The 23,698-nt window shown below is 41.7% G+C and overlaps 1 protein-coding gene across 1 annotated transcript in view; it reads right to left on the reverse strand.

The window, feature by feature from the left end:
- Positions 1 to 20,652, reverse strand: part of LOC118401165 (C2 domain-containing protein 5-like) — a 40,774-nt gene extending 20,122 nt beyond the window's left edge. The window contains exons 1-11 of the mRNA XM_052474888.1: positions 20,339 to 20,652; positions 16,180 to 16,288; positions 15,971 to 16,057; positions 15,646 to 15,817; positions 14,863 to 14,958; positions 14,607 to 14,762; positions 13,290 to 13,539; positions 5,865 to 6,022; positions 5,204 to 5,419; positions 4,422 to 4,510; positions 2,038 to 2,146 (exon numbers count right to left, since the gene is read on the reverse strand). Coding sequence (XP_052330848.1) covers positions 2,038 to 2,146; positions 4,422 to 4,510; positions 5,204 to 5,419; positions 5,865 to 6,022; positions 13,290 to 13,539; positions 14,607 to 14,762; positions 14,863 to 14,958; positions 15,646 to 15,817; positions 15,971 to 16,057; positions 16,180 to 16,269 — 1,423 coding nt within the window. The 5' untranslated portion in view covers positions 16,270 to 16,288; positions 20,339 to 20,652. The remainder of the gene's footprint in view (positions 1 to 2,037; positions 2,147 to 4,421; positions 4,511 to 5,203; positions 5,420 to 5,864; positions 6,023 to 13,289; positions 13,540 to 14,606; positions 14,763 to 14,862; positions 14,959 to 15,645; positions 15,818 to 15,970; positions 16,058 to 16,179; positions 16,289 to 20,338) is intronic.
- Between the last annotated feature and the right edge of the window lie 3,046 nt (positions 20,653 to 23,698).

The following is a 23,698-nucleotide window of genomic DNA, read 5'->3' on the forward strand; positions in this document are numbered from 1 at the left end:
GGCACATTTCTTCCCTGAGAACTTCCACGACTATCAACAATGGAAAGAGGACTTCAGAAAGAAGTTGCTTCTCAAACTGGATGCTATTCCTACAATTAACATGACTTCTAACACATCTCAAACAGTCAGCAGAGACTGCAAGCAGATACTGCAAGCATTATCACTGGCATGGAAGTGAACCAGGTAAATGAAAAAGCTAGCTAGCTTGCTACCTCTATGCTAACGTTAGCTAGTTATAGAGCTACTGCATTTAGCTCATGTCTTCCATCTAAATAACACTTATAAAACAAACCAAATGTAAATGTCTGCCAACTGTTGGTAGCCAACTGCTGATGCTGTCATATATTTTTATTCTAACCTTTATTTAACTAGGCAAGTCAGTTAAGAACAAATTCTTATTTACAGGGGACAGTGGGTTAACTGCCTTTTTCAAGGGCGGAACGACTGGCCCAACGCTCTAACCACTAGGCTAACTGCTAGATAGATAGATAGATAGTACAAACCTATGGGAAAGAGTAGTTTTCAAGGTGTTTCTGGGGGCTGCGAGATGCGGTAATTTGGCCGTTCTGTGGCAGTTTTTTTTATATAGCCTGCCAAGTGCGGGCTAAACTGAAATGTGACTCTTCGGCCATGAATCCGTTTGCGGATCGGGTGGCATTTCGGGTGAAGCCACAGAGCCATGTTTTCTTTGGCAGGGTGAATTGTGGATTTTGGTCTGTGGAAAGTGTCTTTTTGAATCTTACGATCAATGTGGTCACAGTTGCTTCTTGTTGAAAAGGCAGCAGATAACTTTCTCTTGATATAGCTAGCTATCCTCCACCATTTCTGAATACATTCATGGATATTTTTTTCTAGCTGGCAAAATAAGCGAGCTAGATTTTGTTTGTGTACTGCTATATGTTGATAACATAGCTAAGTTTGACACTGGTATGGGCTCGTAAATATCCTAAATCTCGCTAGTTAGATGCAAGCTGAAACTGGGGAGAGAGAATTCACTTTGTCACTTTCAGGGGTGTGAATATTTATATAAAGTAGATAATACATTTATTGAAAATGAAATAGAACTAACATTTCTTAAAACATGTTTTCACTTTGTCATTATGGTGTATTGTACTTAAATGGGTGAGAAAAAAAATGAATCAATTCTGAATTAAGGCTATAACACAACATGTGGAATAAGTCAAGGAGAATGAATACTTTCTGAAGACACTGTAAATATCAGATGAAGTCCATTATTTGCTACCTGGACTTTAAGCCCTTTTTCTACTTACGCATGCCCCCAAATCCCCACCAGAGAGGATACCTGACGTGACACTTTCCTGACGTGACGATCCACTGTCGTGCAGAGTAAGAGATGTGATCAAGTTACACTTGAAATTCACTATTGTTTGCCAGAGAAATATCTTATAACTTTAACTATCTCCAGCTCAGGGCTCCAGCTATGCATTTGCTCACTTGCTAGCTAAAAGAGCAAAATCTCTCTTCTATTTTAGCCCAGAATTTCAAGTTGAACTTGATCACTTGTTGGTAACAGTAAAGACAACCAATCCCCTCCTGGTTCAAGAGCCCTGCTGTCTAATATTTGTTTCTGCAGCAAACCATTTGTGATAGTTGTAAAACTTTATGAGCTGGGGTGTCTGTCCTTGCATTAGTTTATGTTCGCTTGCGCTTCTTAGCATTTAGCTAGCATCCGCTATGGGAATTCACTAGTACTTTGTTAGCGTTACTATTATTATTTATTATTATTATTTATTTATTTTTACTTTTGAAAAAAAGCACCCCCTTCTGTGCACTGCCAGCAATACCGTAAAACCCGGTTTGGTACAGTAATTAGGTATGAAAACCTGGATACCTCCCAATCCTAATTAACTCTCGCTGACTAACACACTGATCTCACGATGTGTGACACACCCCTCACCCACTGGGTGAGCGGGTCATGTCATAAACATGATCGAACTAGCCTGGAAACTACAGTGCAACGTGTAATACAACATGTGTTTTCTTATAGCCAGGACGGTGCTTTCTTGTGGAACTCACCGGGGTTGTGTATGCGGTCAAGCAGCTTGACCGAGCGGGTGCTGACCACGCCCCCGACGTGAACCAAGAAGCCAGGGGGGAAACAGGTCAACGTGAAGATGGGGAACTCCTGAAAAGATACAAATAGGGTCAGTTACAGTAAAAGTCAGGAGTCAGGGTTCAAACCTGTCTCCAGGACATCTGTTTCCTTGGGAGACAGTAGAATTAAGGATTGGCATGCACAACCTGGTCTTCTTCAAACAATAACATGCAGGGTTGTAAGGGCATAAGATAGAAGAGAAAAACCCATACTGACTTAGTCTCTGTCCACACATATACACAGTGCCTTCGGAAAGTATTCTGACCCCTTAACATTCTCACATGTTGTTAGGTTACAGCCTTATTCTAAAATGAATTTGTTTTTTTACTAATCAATCTACGCACAATACCCCATAATGACAAACCAAAAACAGGTTTTTAGATATTTTAGCAAATGTAAAAAGACTGAAATATCACATTTAAATAAGTATTCAGACCCTTTACTCAGTACTTTGCTGAAGCACCTTTGGCAGTGATTTCCACCTCGAGTCTTCTTGGGTATGACACTACAAGCTTGGCACAACTGTATTTGGGGAGTTTCTCACATTCTTCTCTGCAGATCTTCTCATGTTCTGTCAGATTGGATGGGTAGCATTGCTGCACAGCTATTTTCAGGTTTCTCCAAAGATGTTCGATCGGGTTCAAGTCCGGGTTTTGGCTGGGCCACTCGTACTTTTCCCGAAGTCACTCCTGCGTTGTCTTGGCTGTGTGCTCAGGGTTGTTTTCCTGTTGGAAGGTGAACCATTGCCCCAGTCTGAGGTCCTGAGCGCTCTGGAGCAGGTTTTCATCAAGGATCTCTCTGTATTTTGCTATGTTCATCTTTCCCTCGATCATGACTAGTCCCTGCCGACATCCCCACAGCATGATACTCCCATCACCATGTTCCACCGTAGAGATGATGCCAGGTTTCCTCCAGACGTGACGCTTGGAATTCAGGACAAATAATTCAATCTTGGTTTCATCAGACCATCAGGTCTGAGAATCTTTAGATGCCTTTTGGCAAACTCCAAGTGAGATGTCATGTGCCTTTTACTGAAGAGTGTCTTCCATCTGGCCACTCTACCATAATGGCCTGATTTGGTGGAGTGCTGCAGAGATGGTTGTCCTGAAAGATTTTTCCATCTCCCTCGAGGAACGCCAGAGCTCTTTCAGAGTGACTTTCGCATTCTTGGTCATCTCCCTGACCAAGGCCCTCCTCCCCCGATTGCTCTGTTTGGCCGGGCGGCCAGCTCTAGGAAGAGTCTTCGTTGTTCCAAGCTTCTTACACTTAAGAATTATGGTGGCCACTATCTTCTTGGGGACCTTCAATGCTGCAGAAATGTTTTGGTACCCTTCACCAGATCTGTGCAGACACAATCCTGTCTCGGGCTCTATAGACAATTCCTACAACCTCATGGCTTGGTTTTTGCTCTGACATGCACTGTCAACTGTGGGACCTTATATAGACAGATGTGTGCCTTTACAAATCATGTCCAATCAATTGATTGGGGGAGGTAAACAAGAACCGGATGGTCACTCTGACAGAGCTCCAGAGTTCCTCTGTGGAGATGGGAGAACCTTCCAGAAGGACAACCATCGATGCTGCACTCCACCAAACAGGAATTTATGGTAGAGTGGCCAGACGGAAGCCACTCCTCAGTAAAAGGCACTACAGCCTGCTTGGACTTTGCCAAAAGACATCCAAAGGACTCTCAATGGGAGAAACTCCCAAATACAGGTGTGCCAAGCTTGTAGTGTCATACCCAAGAAGACTTGAGGCTACAATCCCTGTCAAAGGTGCTTCAACAAAGTACTGAGTAAAGGTTCTGAATACTTATGTAAATATAAATATTTGTTCATATGTTTGCAAAAAAAAATCTAAAAAACAGTTTTTGCTTTATCATTATGGGGTAAATGTGTGTAGATTGATTAAGTAAAAAAGAATACATTTCAGAATCAGGCTGTAACGTAACAAAATGTGGAAAAAGTCAAGGTGTCTGAATGGTTTCCGAATGCACTGTAAGGAGAGGAAACCACTGTAAACTGTTGAGAAGCAGCCCAACTAAAGACTAAAACCCCTGAGCAGAAGTCAGGCAGGAAAGAGGTTTGATAGAAGCATCCAGAATAAACACTGTGTGTGTGTCATACCCTGGTGTTTACAAATATACCAGAGGGTGAGGCTCCCTGAGAGGAAGGAGTGGTCAAGAAGATGGAGAGACAGAACATTATTCACTAACATAATCATACTTCACCCTCACAAACTCTTCACAATTCACCCTTTCACACAGCAAAATGCAGTGTGGTGTGTGTCCGGTGTGTGTGCTTACCCTCTGCTCCAGAGCTGATTGGGTATGTTGTCTGAGGAGGGTCTTCAGAGGCCCAGCCTCTTTTCCAACGCTGCCCCCACTCCCCATCCCTGATAGGACGAGAGAACACCACTTCAAGAAATCACATCGCTTCATCACAGAAAGCTGGCATTCGTCGACAACCACAAGTATGTAAGTATCCTTGCAAGAGCCTTAGCTTGTGCGAGCTGGAACACCTCGACAACCATGCAAATTCCAGATGAATAGTGTCCCTTAGAATACTAAGCTAATATCTACATAGCATTTATCATACACCTTTGCTAATGACAACATTCCCATAAATCTACCTGTGAGGATAGAGAACATTCACATAGCTGCTTTATTATCCCCTCTGTACACTACTGCATACGACACCACCATAGAGACTTGCAAATGTGGGTGATTGTGGGGGGGCTGGAAATGCCTTAAACCACACATTGGGGTAGAAAAACATGGGCAGGGGGTCACTCCAGGGCAGTTAGTATCAGGGCCAGAGACCAGCAAGGATGGACATTTCACCCAAGGTTAAGTGGGGTAAAGTTCGAGAGGAGCACATTTATGGCTGTTAGAGGTTGTAGATGCAGTTTGTAAAAGGTGTTTTAGTGCTTCATGACTTCTGAACTTTGTGCCCTACCAGAGACTATAATAAAGGCTATTTAACTATTTAAGTGTAACAAGTGTTATAATGGGTGTTGTTGGGCTTCATGACTCCTGCAGGGTGTTATAGTGTTAAAGACAGTTATAGACCTTCATGACCGTCCTACCGGAGGCCGCCAGCATCAGCTCTTCACTGAATGATACAGTCTTTCTCAACACAGACCCCTCTGATTGGACAGAGGGGAGAGGGGGTGGGGTGTAGGCTCTGAGGGCAGACCCAATGCTGCACAGGATTAGCCCAGAGGAAGGAAGGGACGGGGAATCGAAGGAGAGGGTGGGGGAACTGGGACAGAGGAAGACCCCAGGACTAGACACAAACCTCTCTGCAGAGAAAGAGGTGAAGAGAGAGAGAAAGAGAGAGGCAGGAGGTAGGGAGACAGAAAACAAAGAGAAAACAAGAAGACAGCAAGAAAAGCAGAAAAGAAAGACAGTGGAGGAGAGTCACATGATTTGAAATCTGACAGGGGGAAAAAAGGGAAATACAACTCCTTTAGGAAGAAGGGAGTTGGGGAAGAGAGGAAGTGAGGGGGATCAAAGGGTGTATTTCCATCAGTAAGGGGAGCCATGTCCTGTCCTAGGGGAAGTGTGGGTTATTATAGAACTATGGTCAACAGCTGCTGTCAGTGTGATTCTAACAAAATTACTTGAAATAAATCAATAAAACAATGAACTGGAATAGCAAAATAAACAACACAGTGAGTTTCTGAGTGGGGATGAGGAAAGGTGCAGAGAGGGGAGGAGAGGGTGAGGAGGCTGGTGAGGTCTTACCAATCCTGGGCGTCAGACTGAGGTCTGTGTCTGAGGAGGAGGACTGGCGACTGCATGGCTTGGATGGAGAGAAGGGAGGAGGAGAGGAGGAAGGAAGGGTTCTGAGAGGCGTGGGGGGGCCGGAGAGGGAATGGGGGGGGTCCTCACTGAACACGGGCCTGCCAGGAGAACACACACACCCATCAGTCAGTGTGGGTGTGGTGTAGAGAGATGCTTTGCTGATAGATGTATGTGAAGTGTGTGGAATGCAAATTACTTGGCCGCGGAACAGAAAGCCAAGCACATGAAGCGTAAGCACAGCGTTTCCCTTAGATTAATTTAGCAGTGTGGGGGGGGCACTGCTGCAAAAACATTGCCACCACTCCAAAACATCTGACTAAAATAAGTGCTTCAACAAAGTACTTAGTAAAGGGTCTGAATTAATTGTCATCATTACAAATATATATATATTTAAAAAATAAATTTAAACAAAAATAAATAACAATTAAAATACTTTTTTTTAATTGAATTTTAAAATGTAAAAAAAATAAATAAAAAATAAATCAGTATCAGCTTTGTTTGATCCTCGAAATATCGGTTGTTTTTTATTAAAAAATACATTTAAAAAACAGTTTTTGCTCAGCCATTATGGAGTATTATGTGTAGATTGATGGGGGAGGGAACTATTTAATCTATTTTAAAATAAGGCTGTAACGTAACAAAATGTGGAAAGAGTCAACTAACCTAAATGCACTGTATATTTTGTACCAGTCCAAAGTTTGGACACACCTACTCAATTAAGGGTTTTTCTAAATTTGGACTATTTCTACATTGTAGAACACTAACGAAGACATCAAAACCATGAAATAACACATATGGAATCATGTAGTACCAAAAATGTGTTAAACAAAACAAAATATATTTTGAATTTGAGATCCTTCAAAGTAGCCACCCTTTGCCTTGTCAGCTTTGAACACTTGGCATTCTCTCAAGCAGCCTCATGAGGTAGTCAACTGGAATGCATGGATTTTTACAAATTCTTTGAAAAGACAGGGTCCTGAAAGAGACGTTTCTTTTCATGCTGAGATTACTAAAAGGACACCAATAATAAGAAGAGACTGGGTTGGGCCAAGAAACACGAGCAATATGGACATGAGATCAGTGGAAATCTGTCCTCTGGTCCGAAAAATCTCAAATTTGGACTTTGGGTTCCAACCGCCGTGTCTTGGTGAGACAGAGTAGGTGAACAGAAGATCTCTGCATGTGTGTATCCCACTGTAATGCATGGGGGGTGATGGTGCTTTGCTGGTGACACCGTCTGTGATTCATTTAGAATTCAAGGCACACTTAACCAGCATGGCTACCACAGCATTCTGCAGCGATACACCATTCCATCTGGTATGTGCTTAGTGGGACTACCATTTGTTTTCAACAGGACAATGACCCAACACACCTCCAGGCTGTGTAAGGGAAATTTGACCAAGAAGGAGAGTAATGAGTGCTGCATCAGATGACCTGGCCTCCACAATCATCCGATCTCAACCCAATTGAGATGGTTTGGAATGAGTGACAAGGGAAAACATATGTGGGAACTCCTTCAAGACTGTGGGAAAAACATTCCAGGTGAAGCTGGTTGAAAGGATGCCAAGTGTGTGAATATTTTTATTTATTTTTTTTATTTAACCTAGACAAGTCAATTCTTATTTACAATGATGGCCTACCCCGGCCAAACCCAGACGACGCTGGGCCAATTCTGCGCCCCCATATGGGGCTCCCAATCCCAGCCGGTGGTGATACAGCCTGGATCAAGGCAAAGGGTGGCTACTTTGAAGAATCTAAAATATATTTTGATTTGTTTAATACTTTTTTGGTGACTACATGACTCCATATGTGTTATTTCACTGTTTTGATGTCTCCACTATTATTCTACAATATCGAAAATAGTTTTAAAAAATAAAGGAAAACCCTTGAATGGGTAGGTGTGTACAAACTTTTGACAAACTGTTTATTTATTATATATATATATATATATATATATATATAAATGGGGGTGTAAAATTTTCAGTGTAAACTTAAATGACTAAAACCAGATAAGGCAAATAGAAACCCGAAATGGCTGATGTTGAGAGATAGATGGGAGGTGTTGAATGGAGCTAAAGGGTGGGACTAATAACAAGATAAACATTGTAAAACATACAGGATCTGTAAAATGTATATAGGTTAGGAACTTTTGTGAAATAGCACAGTTACAAATAGAAATCAAACTGGATGGAAATAGAGGAAGGACTAAGAACAAACAAAAGAGAACTATTGTCAAGTAGACTGTCTGTAAAATGTGTATAAGATGTATAAATTGAAGGTAAAAGCAGAAGTGTTTATTAGTTTACTCCAATTGGGGGATCGGTGGTAGGGTTTGCGGGTAATAACGGTGTAGTCTTTAAAAAGTATGTATGTCTATATAGGTATGTGTATGTATATACAGTGCCTTGCGAAAGTAGTCGGCCCCCTTGAACTTTGCGACCTTTTGCCACATTTCAGGCTTCAAACAAAGATATAAAACTGTATTTTTTTGTGAAGAATCAACAAGTGGGACACAATCATGAAGTGGAATGACATTTATTGGATATTTCAAACTTTTTTAACAAATCAAAAACTGAAAAATTGGGCGTGCAAAATTATTCAGCCCCCTTAAGTTAATACTTTGTAGCGCCACCTTTTGCTGCGATTACAGCTGTAAGTCGCTTGGGGTATGTCTCTATCAGTTTTGCACATTGAGAGACTGAATTTTTTTCCCATTCCTCCTTGCAAAACAGCTCGAGCTCAGTGAGGTTGGATGGAGAGCATTTGTGAACAGCAGTTTTCAGTTCTTTCCACAGATTCTCGATTGGATTCCGGTCTGGACTTTGACTTGGCCATTCTAACACCTGGATATGTTTATTTTTGAACCATTCAATTGTAGATTTTGCTTTATGTTTTGGATCATTGTCTTGTTGGAAGACAAATCTCCATCCCAGTCTCAGGACTTTTGCAGACTCCATCAGGTTTTCTTCCAGAATGGTCCTGTATTTGGCTCCATCCATCTTCCCATCAATTTTAACCATCTTCCCTGTCCCTGCTGAAGAAAAGCAGGCCCAAACCATGATGCTGCCACCACCATGTTTGACAGTGGGGATGGTGTGTTCAGGGTGATGAGCTGTGTTGCTTTTACACCAAACATAACGTTTTGCATTGTTGCCAAAAAGCTCAATTTTGGTTTCATCTGACCAGAGCACCTTCTTCCACATGTTTGGTGTGTCTCCCAGGTGGCTTGTGGCAAACTTTAAACAACACTTTTTATGGATATCTTTAAGAAATGTCTTTCTTATTGCCACTCTTCCATAAAGGCCAGATTTGTGCAATATACGACTGATTGTTGTCCTATGGACAGAGTCTCCCACCTCAGCTGTAGATCTCTGCCGTTCATCCAGAGTGATCATGGGCCTCTTGGCTGCATCTCTGATCAGTCTTCTCCTTGTATGAGCTGAAAGTTTAGAGGGATGGCCAGATCTTGGTAGATTTGCAGTGGTCTGATACTCTTTCCATTTCAATATTATCGCTTGCACAGTGCTCCTTGGGATGTTTAAAGCTTGGGAAATCTTTTTGTATCTAAATCCGGCTTTAAACTTCTTCACAACAGTATCTCGGACCTGCCTGGTGTGTTCCTTGTTCTTCATGATGCTCTCTGCGCTTTTAACGGACCTCTGAGACTATCACAGTGCAGGTGCATTTATACGGAGACTTTACACACAGGTGGATTGTATTTATCATCATTAGTCATTTAGGTCAACATTGGATCATTCAGAGATCCTCACTGAACTTATGGAGAGAGTTTGCTGCACTGAAAGTAAAGGGGCTGAATAATTTTGCACGCCCAATTTTTTAGTTTTTGATTTGTTAAAAAAAGCCTTTTATTGTCCCCAGCTCAAGGTTCACCTGTGTAATGAGCATGCCGTTTAATCAGTTTCTTGATATTCCACACCTTTCAGGTGGATGGATTATCTTGGCAAAGGAGAATTGCTCACTAACAGGGATGTATACAAATTGGTGCACAAAATGTGAGAGAAATAAGCTTTTTGTGCATATGGAACATTTCTGTGATCTTTTATTTCAGCTGATGAAACACGGGACCAACACTTATGTAGCGTTGATATTTTTTTTACCTCTTTTTTTCTCCAAATGTTTTTTTGTTGCCCTTTTTCTCCCCAATTGTGTGGTATCCAATTGGTAGTTACAGTCTTGTCTCATCGCTACAACTTCCGTACGGACTCAGGAGAGGCGAATGACGAGAGCCGTGAGTCTTCCGAAACACAACCCAACCAAGCCGCACTGCTTCTTGACACAACGCCCACTTAACCTGGAAGCCAGCCGCACCAATGTGTCGGAGGAAACACTGTGCACATGGCGACCGTGTCAGCGAGATCTGCGCCCAGTCCGCCACAGGAGTCGCTAGTGCGCGATGGGACAAGGACATCCCTGCCGGCCAATCCCTCCCCTAGTCAACTGTGCACTGGCCCATGGGTCTCCCGGTCACGGCCGGCTGCGACAGAGCCTGGATTCGAACCCAGAATCTCTAGTGGCACAGCTAGCACTGTGATGCAGTGCCTTAGACCACTGCACCACTCGGGAGGCCTCGTTGATATTTTTGTTCAGTATATTTTTTTATATATAAGATTATCTTTCAGAACTAACAGTCAGGGAGAAACTACATTTCCAAATTTACATGGCATGGGGGCCCCCATTGATTTAGTTATAATGTTTAAGTGACTCAGCATAAGAACACTGCATAAGCCATGGCAAAATGTGTAGAATTGCAGGAAATCTGCTTTAAAACAGCAACAGTTTGTCTCTGCGGCCAAGAGGGCTTCTAAAATCTTGGGCCGGAGACCGCACCATTGGCCACACCCACTAACACACTTTCACAACACCCACAATTTAAGCACCATTTTGATCCAGAAAAAAACTTTACCACCACTGCTGAAAAAAATCCTAAGGGAAACACTGGTAAACAGAAACACAGATACTGTATATCCAACTGAGGAGGAAAGCACGGCAGAAACACACACACACACACACACACGGGCCATACCAAAACAACACCAAAGGAATGAGCAGTTTCTTGTAGTGGAATTTTCAATTCACCTCCAGAAAAGACTGAATTGAAATGGAATTGAGCACAACAGGCTTCTGAGTGACTGCGCCTTGGAGACAAATAAAGTTGACTAAACTAAAACTGGACTAAGACGGGTGCTGAGGACAGGTGGAAGGGATGGATCTGCTTGGGTGGGTATCTAATGTACAACAGTGTGTGTGGCTCTGCCTGTAGGGGCTCTATGATTGGCTGAGGGCGACACAGGAAGAGTTTGGGGCTGTGGATGTCACCATCTTCTCATCTAATGGCAAGGAAGAAGGGGTTCTCCTTGTTACTGTTTTTTTTTTAGGAAGGGGGTGGTAATTATCTCTCGTTTCTCTGTCCCTTGCTCTGGCTTTCCCTTTCCACCCCCCTTCACCTCCGTCTCCTTACCTCTGTAATAATCTCTCCCTCCCTCTCTATGTACCAGTGAAGACCCATGTAGGAACACAGAAGTTCTGGGACAATATTTCTCTCCCTCAATCCCCTTCTCTCTCGCTCTCTCACTCTGAACCAGTAACGATCAGCCTTCCTCTTTCCCTCCCTCCTTTACTCTCTCTCTTTTTCTCTGTCCGTACCAGTGAAGACCAGAGTAGGGACAGAGACAGAGAAGTTCTGGGAGTGGGACAGTCTCTGAGAGCTGCAGGTTGAGTGGACAGGGCTGTTGTGGGTGGAGCGACATCCGTGGGCCAGGGGAGACCTGAACCATTCACCACGCAGAGACGGACAGAGTGGACGAATCCAAACGCACACAGCAAGAGAAGAGCCAATCCGTGTGCAGCAAAGGTAGAGAAGAGAAACACAACACACCACAACATTGCAGCAAAGAAAAATAGAGTACAACAAAAGACAAGACAAAATATGAGGTTCTCCACCCCCTCCTTTTGCATTTTAACATGCACCTACATGCTGTAGCTAAAGAAAATGCTTGCATCGGGCACCCACCCTACCTCCTTTCATCCCTCCATTCCTCTCTGACCGTGCACTAGCAGTAACAAGCTCATGCACAGCCCTCAGACATATAACTCATCTAGAACTCACTAGAGAGAGAGAGAGAGGGAGGCTGTACAGGGAGGGGGCTGTGTGTATGTCCCAGATAAGGAATGTAGCCATGTCACATGATTATAATACACAAACACTAGGGCTGGGCAATACAGCCAAAATATCATATCACAATATTCTTTACAATTTATTTTATGGTATGACTGTATTTTATGTTTTTGAATAATAAAATAACTTTATATGCTTGATGAGTGGTTAATGACATTAGGGTGGCAACACAAATGAAGTGATTTCAATGGGGCTTTCTCCACTCTGTTTTATACTGTTAAATCCAACTTCAAACTAAAAAACATTTCATTTCAGCATTTCCACACTGTGCCATGCAAGGCAGCATGATAAGGGCAAAGAATCTAGGCCTAGTTAATTGGTGAACTGTTGGAATCATGGAAATATAATTATTATTCTAATTAAATATTTGGAATATAGTGGGAAGCACAATGAGTACATAGTTGTTTGAACGAATGAATAAGGCAGGGAGGAATTATTGACAGATGACCATAATTGTAATGTTACATTACATGGTTTCTTACCTCATGTAGCAAGCTAGCTAACATATTTATACTTTGCCTATACTTCTTTAATTTAGAATACACCGTTGCACAAACAACATGCTTGCTCTTGAGTACATTTAGCAAGCTAGCTAGCCAACTAGCTTGTGATTAGCATTAGCGGCTAACTTCCTACAAAATTACAAACTAGCAGACAGTAAGATACACAAACTAATAGTTTACTTATAGAACGCTTGTGGAAAGTAGCATGTCACCAACATCTTGTTGCATCTATCTGACCATGCAGACTGAACAGCAAAAAAGTGCTTTTGACTCAGTGGTCAAACAACTGCTCTTTCCTTGTGTGACAGGGGTCAGGGCTTGGTTTGGAAAGCGGCACGCAGCTGGACAATAGGAGAAAGACAACTCAAGTAGCAAACAGAGCAAACTATAAAAACTGACATTACAAGCCCCAGATTTCCCTATCACATTTAACAACACAAGTATTGAAATACCATTATAGGAGGGTAAAGAAAAAATCCAAACCGGCCCGTGCATCAATACCGGTATATAGTAAAATACAGTATACCGCCCAGCCCTAAATTAGACCAAAAATGTTGAGCCCCAAAAACAAACAGGAGTCAGTACAATGGCAGGAGACAGATACTCTCTCTCCCTCTCTCGCATGCACACACAGGCTCCATGTTCATGCGATTACTCAATACTCACTCTTTGCTGTCCTTGGAAGGAGAGTTGCAGGCATTGGATGTGGGGGCGGTGTTGGGGAGTGTGTGTGTGTTGGTGTGTGTGGTAGTGTTGGGAGCCGTCCCAGGGCTGAGTTTGTCCAGAGTGCAGGCGGTGCCGATGGCTCGGACCACCAGACCTGACTCTCCCTCCAGATCAAAGCACTGCAGGTACCCCACCACCGCATTACCACCCATCTCCAACACTTTCAGACCTATCTTCCTCTGCAGCTCACCTACACACAAACACAGAAGAAGAGAAGGTTTAATTTAATGGAGTGGCTGAGGTTCTGGATTTTCTGGAAACCTGATTGGCCGTGGCTAAGGATACAGAGATTTCTGTTCTTGCATAGGATTTTTTTTAAACGTATCTGCTGCTCAGTGCTCCGCTGCCGCTTCCCTGTCCTTGACCGGCAATGAACGCCTTTGTCTGGTGTAGCCCATCAAACTTCCATGCTTAAGTAGGCTATTAAGCATAAGTGCAATTCCATGGTCCTTTTTCAAGAGGGGAGTTGGGCTACATGTTGTACACAAAAAATATGAACATGTTCGTACAAACTCGCAGATTGTTTTTTGCCTCAATGCAAAACTCAAGTGGGGAGTTACATGCAGCTATCTAGACAGCTTATCAAACACAAGAAAGACAGACGCGCAGTGCCAGGTTGGGATGGTGCCAGGTTTCCTCCAGACGTAACGCTTGTCATTCAGGCCAAAGAGTTCAACCTTTGTTTCATCAGACCAGAGAATCGTTTAGGTGCCTTTTGGCAAACTCCAAGCAGGCCGTCATGTGCATGAGGAGTGGCTTCCGTCTGGCCACTCTACCACAAAGGCCTGATCGTTGGAGTGCTGCAGAGATGGTTGTCCTTCTGGAAGATGTGTGCCTTTCCAAATCATGTCCAATCAATTGAATTTACCACAAGTGGACTCCAAGTTGTAGGATAATCAAGGATGATCAATGGAAACAGGATTTTAAATAAATTAGCAAAGTTCTAAAAACATGTTTTCACTTGGGCATTGTGGGGTATTATGTGTAGATGGATGAGAAAATATAAATGTAATCTATTTTGAATTCAGGCTGTAACAACAAAATGTGGAATAAGCCAAGGGGTATGAAAACTTTCTGAAGACACGAAAATATCCTCAAATATAAAGGGTGACACTCCTGTACTGACGCCTCATAAAACATTTGATCTCATTTCCAAAATGCTGGAGTAGAGAGACCAATTAAACATTTTCACTTCACTGAACAAATAAAAACATAGGGGAGTGTATATATAGAGTGTTTGATAGTGGTGTTATGTACCAGACATGAGAGAGATGAGTCTCTGCCGGGCCTCGTTTGAAGCTCTGGGGGTTCTGATGCGGTCAATCCACTGGTACTCTGGGTCCTCGTTCACCACCAGCTCCTCAACAAAGCCATGGACCAGCGCCACGCGGTAACACCTCGGGATGGACGTTGCTAATACACAGAGACGTGCATAAACACACACATTATCGTAATTTCTTGTGATTAGACCTCATCTCTAGTATAGTACAGCCACATAGCGAACCAGACTCACTGCAGAAGAATTTGACACCACAAGAGGACTGTCTGAAGCGGTTCAGGTCATTGAAGAGGTCCACCTTCACCAGAACATTAATCTCCCCTCTGATACCTGCAAGAGAGGAGATCAACAGAAACATTACTACCAGTCAGAAACAGCACCTAACCCTAGAAACCCCAATTCTTCAATAACTCGTTACTGTCCCCTCTGACACCAGGAAGACAGGAACTACATCATCATGACCCAACAGACACAGTTAAAGAACAGCTTTTAGTAAGGCAGCAGAGAGCAACAACATGCATTTACAGGCTGTTACACAGAGAACACTGTGTGTTACTTTAGAGGCCTGGCTCTATATCTAACAATTCCCACTGTAGCCATGCACCTTTTGATGGGGAAGTATATGACTGACATCATTAGTGTCAGATGGGGTACTATATAACAGACTCCGTGTATAGCATTGTAGATAGTCAAATGGAATGATCTTGTAGAATTCTCTGTGATGACTTTTTAACTTTTGATTTAAATGAAACTTTCCATACAATCTTTTTTTTTTTAATTTTATGTATAAGCTTTTACATTATATCAAACTCATCTGTAAAAATGTTCCAGTGATGAAGAACTGGATGTCTAATGGTATGGTGGGGTGTGCAAAAGGGTCAACTTACAGCACCTCCATCTTCTGAATGTTTTGGCAATGAGGTGAAAAAAGTCACTGTGACCATGGACAACTACATCAAAAAGTGATAGTCAAAAGGTGATTGAAATCAAAAATAAAGACCCTATAAAAAAATGCACCGTGTATAGTGTCGTAGATGGGTAACCATCCAGAAATGACAGTAGCAGCCTCGCAGGAGAGCAGAGGGTCGATGTCAATGTAGACCTTCCCTATTGCATCGTTGGCACTGTAAGTGTCATGGTCCAACACTGTGATTTGTAACGGCTCATCCTGCAAGTCCTCATCATCCACCTACAGGAAGGGTGACAAAGTTGAGGAAACAAGGATACAGGACTATCATGTTGACTGTAGCATATTTACACTGTAATCCAATGCCATTCACAAATACCTCCTGCAACTAATTTCACAGAGAATAAGTAAAGAAGCCATATCCAGACATTTTACCTCAAATTTGAACCACTCCGAGTTCCACTGTGGGTTAAGTGACTTGGGGAAGACGTCCGTTTTGAAAGTTGTGTTGCCAAACTTGACCTGTAAGAACATCAATGAAGAACACCACAAGGCTAGGACTGCAGCACTGGAACACAGTGTATACTGTATGTGTTGAAATGGTTGTAGGATTACGTTGACCTGATGTTTTTCAGGATGCTCACCTCTACAAAGGCATCAGTGAGGTCGCTGGCTCTGTCCATGACAGGTAAGTGGCGCCCTGCCACAATCTTCGCTTTCAGCTTCCCCGGCATGATTCAGCTTGGTCTTAACCTGCAGATGCAATAATTAAAAGGTAAATCATTTCAATATTATAATGCCTAAATAAGAAGTCGTCTGCACTCTTAAGATCCTGATTACTGAAGTGTCTGTTCCAGGTGCGTAGGAGTCAAAATATGAATACTGGAAGAGATGGAGACCTGCACACTGTTGAAGAAATGTTTAAATCTTTTAATTTCTGCACTATGATTTGATGGGCACCAAGATGTTTTAATATCTTTATTTTGCATTCAAGCCTCAGTTTAAAACAAAAAAAATAAGACAGTGCACGGGTCTCCAGCTTTTCCATTATTACAATGCCAACACGTGTACTGTTCACCTGTATTCGTCAGACCATGATAAAAGATGAATTCATTAATGAGCTAAAAAACCTAAGATCACACTGCAGGTGTGCTGCTAAGAATGCTGACAGTTCTGTTTGGCCCTGACATGAGTACGTGGTCAGGTGACATAGCTTGCAGACATTTAAAGAGTAGGAATAACTCGAAAAATAGAAAAGTGAGGAGTAAAGAAGTCGAGGTATTGCACACCTGAGGTAGAGTACCTTACAATAAGGTGTAGACCACACTATCTACACTGCTCAAAAAAATAAAGAGAACACTAAAATAACACATCCTAGATCTGAATGAATTAAATATTCTTTCTTATTAAATATTTATTTCTTTACATAGTTGAATGTGCTGACAAAATCACACACAAATTATCAAAATTAAAGTGGAAAACCACACTACAGGCTGATCCAACTTGTGTGATGTCCTTAAAACAAGTCAAAATGAGGCTCAGTAGTGTCTGTGGCCTCCACGTGCCTGTATGACCTCCCTACAACACCTGGGCATGCTCTTGATGAGGTCTCCTGAGGGATCTCCTCCCAGACCTGGACTAAAGCATCCACCAACTCCTGGACAGTCTGTGGTGCAACGTTCTCCACGGCGTCTCCAGACTCTGTCACGTCTGTCACATGTGCTCAGTGTGAACCTGCTTTCATCTGTGAAGAGCACAGGGCGCCAGTGGCGAATTTGCCAATCTTGGTGTTCTCTGGCAAATGCCAAACGTCCTGCACGGTGTTGAGCTGAAGCACAACCCCCACCTGTGGACGTCGGGCCCTCGTACCACCCTCATGGAGTCTGTTTCTGACCATTTGAGCAGACACATGCACATTTGTGGCCTGCTGGAGGTCATTTTGCAGGGCTCTGGCAGTGCTCCTCCTTGCACAAAGACGGAGGTAGCGGTCCTGCTGCTGGGTTGTAAAATCAGTTTTACCAGCATGTCACATGTACAACCAGAGGGGAAAAACTCTAGACCATCTTTACTCCACACATAGATATGCATACAAAGCTCTCCCCCGCTCTCCATTTGGAAAATCTAACCATAATTCTATCCTCCTGATTCCTGTTCACAAGCTAAAACAGGAAATACCAGTGACTCTCACAATACGGAAGTGGTCAGATGACGTGGATGCTATGCTACAGGACTGTTTTGCTAGCACAGACTGGAATATGTTCCCGGGATTCATCCAATGGCATTGATGAGTATACCACCTCAGTCATCGGCTTCATCAATAAGTGTAACGACGACGTCGTCCCCTCAGTGACCGTATGTCCATATCCCAAACAGAAGCCATGGATTACAGGCAACATTTGCAACGAGCTAAAGGCTAGAGCTGTCGCTTTCAAGGAGCGAGACACCAATCTGGAAGCTTATAAGAAATCCTCAGACGAACCATAAAACAAGCAAAGTGTCAATACAGTATTAAGATTGAATCCTACTACACCAGCTCTGACGTTCGTCAGGTCAACATTCACAAAGCCACGTGGCCAGACAGATTACCAGGACGTGTACTCCGAGCATGTGCTGACCAACTGGCAAGTGTCTTGACTGAAATGTTTTACCTTTCCCCGAGTCTGTAATGCCTACTTCTTTCAAACAGACCACCATAGTCCCTGTGCCCAAGGAAGTGAAGGTAATCTGCCTAAATGGTTACCACCCTGTAGCACTCACGTAGGTAGCCATGAAGTGCTTTGAAAGGCTGGTCATGAATTACATCAACAGCACCCTCTCTGATAGGCTAGACCCACACCAATTCCCATTCCACCCCAACAGATTCACAGATGACGTAATCTCAATTGCACTCCACACTGCCCTTTCCCACCTGGACAAAAGGAACACCTATAGGAGAATACTGTTAATTGACTACAGCTCAGCATTCAACACCATAGTGCCCAGGAAGCGCATCACTAGAATAAGGACCCTGCAACTCATATATATATATATATATTTTTTTATAATGACAATTACAACAGTACTGAATTAACACTTATTTTAACTTACGGTAATAGAATACATAAATAAAATCAATTTAGTCTCAAATAAATAATGGAACATGTTCAATTTGGTTAAAATGCAAAAACAGTGTTGGAGAAAAGTGCGATATATGCCATGTAAAACAGCTAACGTTTAAGTTCCTTGCTCAGAACATATGAAAGCTGGTGGTTCCTTTAACATGAGTCTTCAATATTCCAAGTTAAGAAGTTTTAGTTTGTAGTTACTAGTGGTCGACCGATTAATCGGAATGGCCGATTAATTAGGGCCGATTTCAAGTTTTCATAACAATCAGATTTTTTTTTTTAACACCTTTATTTAATCTTTATTTAACTAGGCAAGTCATTCTTATTTTCAATGACGGCCTAGGAACGAGGCAGAACGACAAATTTTTACATTGTCAGATGTTTTTTATTTTATTTAAATAAATCGGCATCGGCTTTTTTTGTCCTCCAATAATCGGTATCGGCGTTGAAAAATCATAAATCAGTCAACCTCTAGTAGTTACTATAGGAATTATGACCGACTATTTCTCTATACCATTTGTATTTCATATAGCTTTGACTATTGGATGTTCTTATAGCATTGCTAGCCTAATCTCAGGAGTTGATAGGCTTGAAGTCAAACAGCGCTGTGCTTCAAGCATTGCGAAGAGCTGCTGGCAAATGCAGGAAAGTGCTGTTTGAACGAATGCTTACAAGCCTGCTCCTGCTATCACCGTTCAGTCAGACTGCTCTCTCAAATATCAAATCATAGACTTAATTATAATATAATAAAGCAGACAGAAATACGAGCCTTATGTCATTCATTTGGTCAAATCCGTGGAAACTATCATTTCGAAAACCAAACGTTTATTTTTTCAGTGAAATATGGAACCGTTCCATATTGTATCGAACGAGCGGCAACCCTAAGTCTAAATAATGCTGTTACATTGCACAACCTTCAATGTTATGTCATAATTATGTAAACTTCAGGGAAATTAATTTACGGTCTTTGTTAGGAGGAAATGGTCTTCACACAGTTCGAAACGAGCCATGCGGCCCAAAGTGCTGCATATACCCTGACTCTGCTTGCACTGAACGCAAGAGAAGTGACACAATTTTGGCATGAGTCCCCAGATCTTCAGAAAATGTCTACAGCTGCACCATCAACAGCATCCTGACCGCATCACTGCCTGGTATGGCAACTGCAGTGAAGTGAAGTAGTGTCCCCATTGAGTGACAGAACACTGAGCCAATCAAGGAGCAACTATAAAAAATTACCAAGTATTTTCCGCTGGCTCCCCCACAGAAATCACCTGCCTGACTCAAGCAAAAAAAGAGACCATGTTTGTATGCAGCTTTTTTAACTCAATGCCCTAAATAGGGTGAAAAATTCCCTAAATATAATGCACATTTTTCAATGATTACTTCAAACTATGACAGGCAGCTGGGACATATGGTAATATTATGAAACTGGGCTCCATGGTGGATGCAATGAACTAGTTTTTATCAGGAAAAAAACCGCACACATATTCATGCGTCCAGCCCACCAGTAGCTAGCTACAAGTTAGCTAGCGTTACGGCATTGCAGTTGACAGTGACATGCGTAGATAGCCATTTCTGTGCGACCGGTTCGCCCCACAAAATTGACATCTGTTAAAAACAGCATAGGTAGCTAACATATTAAGCAAGTTGGCTAGCTATGTCATTAGACGTCAGTGTCGTTACCAGGACTATGACTTACGAGAAAGTTGGAGACCCAGTTGCGTTTTTTCAGCTGGACATTGTTGACAGCCCGCGCGCCTGACCTCCGCCTCTCTCCCAAACATGACAGGAAGGTTATCCTCTCAAAGACCGGGTAGATGTAGCTAATATTCACTATTCGACGCTATATGACAATTCACTGCTACAACTGGGTTACTTCTGTCCAAATGATAATTAGCTAAGCTAATAAAAAAAATACACATTGCTGTTAGCGTCCGGACTGTACGAATGGAAAATGCTAGCGTCTCGTCATCAACACTAAAAAGTAGTTCCGGGGCACGGCGTTTCGGAATTTTTCACAATAAAAGTCCACTATTCACATTGCCAAAGTAAAAGTGGAGTTGGGATTACTCACTTGGGCAGGGGTATTCAACTCTTACCCTCGAGATCCGGAGCCTACTGGTTGTCTGTTCTACCTGATAATTAATTGTACACACAGGGGCGCATTTGGAGACCCCAATCAGAGGCAAATCTGTAACAGTGTTTGAGGATTATTTTAATCAATGTTGAGGATGGCAGGGAGATCGTAGATTAAACCCCCATCGATTTGGTCTGTAGAGCACACTTCTGACAAAACAGAATTACGTTTTTTTTCTGCAATGTTGCAAACTAGCATAAGGTAACGTGTGTCCTTCCTGGTCTGAAAACAGTGATGGACATAGCAACAACAGACATCATTATTCTTCTTCTTTGGAATTTAACCCCCCAATTTGACTATTATATATATCGATAATACTTTGTGACACAAAATGGGAAAAGGTGAGAAAAAATATATAAAAAAACTTCCAACTAACCTTACACTCCAACTTCCAACTAACCTAAAACCCACTACCCCATTCCACTACTTTGACGCATCTGCTCCTGCACCATCCAATCAGAATCTTGCTGCTGGGAGCCAGCGGACCATTCAAACCTTTTTATTTTTTTATTTTATTAACAACAAATCAATACATAAAGGACATGAGGGAACACAAGCATACATAGATTACAAACAATGGACAATCGAGCTAGGGGGTACAATATCACATTACAATTACACAAGGACCTTAAGGGACATGCATATACTTACAATTCTAACAGCTTTTTTGTTAGTAGAGCATTTAACCGTCTTAAAATACAGTTCAATTTATTTTTGTAGGATACGAAAATGTGGTTTTCTGTTTGTAAATTTACATTTGTGTATATGAAATTTGGCCAAAAGAATAATGAAATTAATTACATAAAAATGATTCTGCTTATTTCTATTGTATGTAAAGAATCCAAACAGTACATCTCTCCACAATAGTGTAAAATCTTCAGAAATGTGTTCAATTATAAACCTACTGATGTCTTGCCACAGTTTTCTTACATGCATACAATGCCAAAAAAGATGCACAACTGTTTCTGGGTGGTCATTACAAAAGGAGCAATTTGAGTTGATGTGAAGAATGAGTGGTTGGCAGGATAATATTTATGAATAATTTTATAATTTTAAAGGAAACTTCCTTAATTTTGTTAACAAGTAGGTATGTTTGTGGCAACATTCAAACTTTTTTCCAACAGATATTATCAATAAATCCATTCCAATAAGGCATGACATAAGGTATAGATAGATACAACATCCTGCTGAAACAAGGATCGTATCGCTCTGTTGTTGAATGGACCAAAAGAGAAACAAATCTTTCCTACTGATGAGTCAACAGGGTCAACAGAAGGTAGGCTCTGAGGGTCAGGTTCCTGAATAACATAGCAACACCTGAGGGAATGGCATCTAAAACAATTGCAAAATCTTTAGGTGTTACAGGGACCTTGTAAAGTGATAAGAATTCTTTATAACTGAGTAAAAGACCCTCTGCATTTACCAGTTGGCTCACCAATAGGATATTATTTCTGAACCAATATTCTAAAAACAGAGAGGTATTTTTATACAATATATCCCGATTATTGCATATATAATATCTGTGTGGAGAAAAATTGTGTTTATAAATTAAGGACCATGACAAGAAAACCTGCCGATGAAAAGCAGAAAGTTTCACTGGAACTTTGTCAATATTATAATTGCAAAACAACATGAAGTTAAGGCCACCAAAAGTAGAGAAGACATGATGAGGAATACAATTCCAGATAGAAGTGGGTCTTCTTAGGAATTGTTTTATCCAATTGATCTTGAAAGTATTATTTAAAGTAGTAAAATCCAGAAAATTCAGTCCACCATTCTCATAAGTGTTCATTACAACAGTTTTCCTAATGTAATGGGTACGGTTTCTCCAAAGAAAGTTGAAAAGCATCTGGTCTATCTCCTTGCTTATTTTACGGTCAAGATATAAAGATAGAGCACCATGTGTTATTCTAGAGATACCTTCAGCCTCGGTTATTAGGACTCTACCTTTTAAAGATAAGTCCCTCTGTAGCCATTGATTTAGTTTCTTCTGGGTTTTTTTAATAAGAGGGTTAAAATTTAGTAAGCCTCTAGACTTCTGATCCTTTGTAATGGTTATGCCTAAATATGTAAGTTCTTCTTTTACTGGAATACCATAATATGAAGGTCGGACCATTCAAACCGGTTTTGCCATTCAAGAGAGGAGTGACAGCAATGTGACTTTGGAGGTATGCCAACGCGAGACTACTACTAAACTAACATATGGAATTGTTTTAAGATGGCCATACCAAGAAAAATGTAGCTTTTTGATTTTGAATTTGAGAACCCCTGGTAGGTATAAAATAAATATATTTAAAAAATAAAAATAAAAAACGATTTGATGAAACATTGAATTTGGCATTGGGCCTATTGGCCCATAGAAATGCATTGAATAACTGTTTCATACATGGAAAAACTGAGAGTACATTTTTTTTATCAAAAAGAAGCATGTCTTGAAATGTCTGTCCTATATCTGAGAAGTATAAAAAAGCTCAGAAAAAAAAATGTTTTTACCATGGAACTACCTGTATACCTTTGACAAAGAAATGCCCTATTCAGTTCCATACATTTTTCAGACGATTTCCGTGACACATTTTGGGGTCATAGACAAAAAATTTCCATAGAGATGCTACGGACGTTTTCATGACCAGGCCGATTTTCGAGATGTCTCCAGGTTTGACATACATTGCTGTAGCTCTGCCATCTTCCATCGCAGATGCAGAAGGCTGACATCGGCGGATGCAGTGGATTGAGACCCAGATATTCTAAATAAATCACCAGCAAAGCACACCCACACATCACACCTCCTCCTCCATGCTTCACGGTGTGAATCACACATGTGGAGATTATCCGTTCACCTACTCTGCATCTCACAAAGACACGGCAGACAGAACAACGGACAGATTTCCACAGATCCAATGTCCATTGCTCAGAGGAGACTGT

Source organism: Oncorhynchus keta, chromosome 22 (genome assembly GCF_023373465.1).
Source record: "Oncorhynchus keta strain PuntledgeMale-10-30-2019 chromosome 22, Oket_V2, whole genome shotgun sequence".
Lineage (NCBI taxonomy): Eukaryota > Metazoa > Chordata > Actinopteri > Salmoniformes > Salmonidae > Oncorhynchus > Oncorhynchus keta.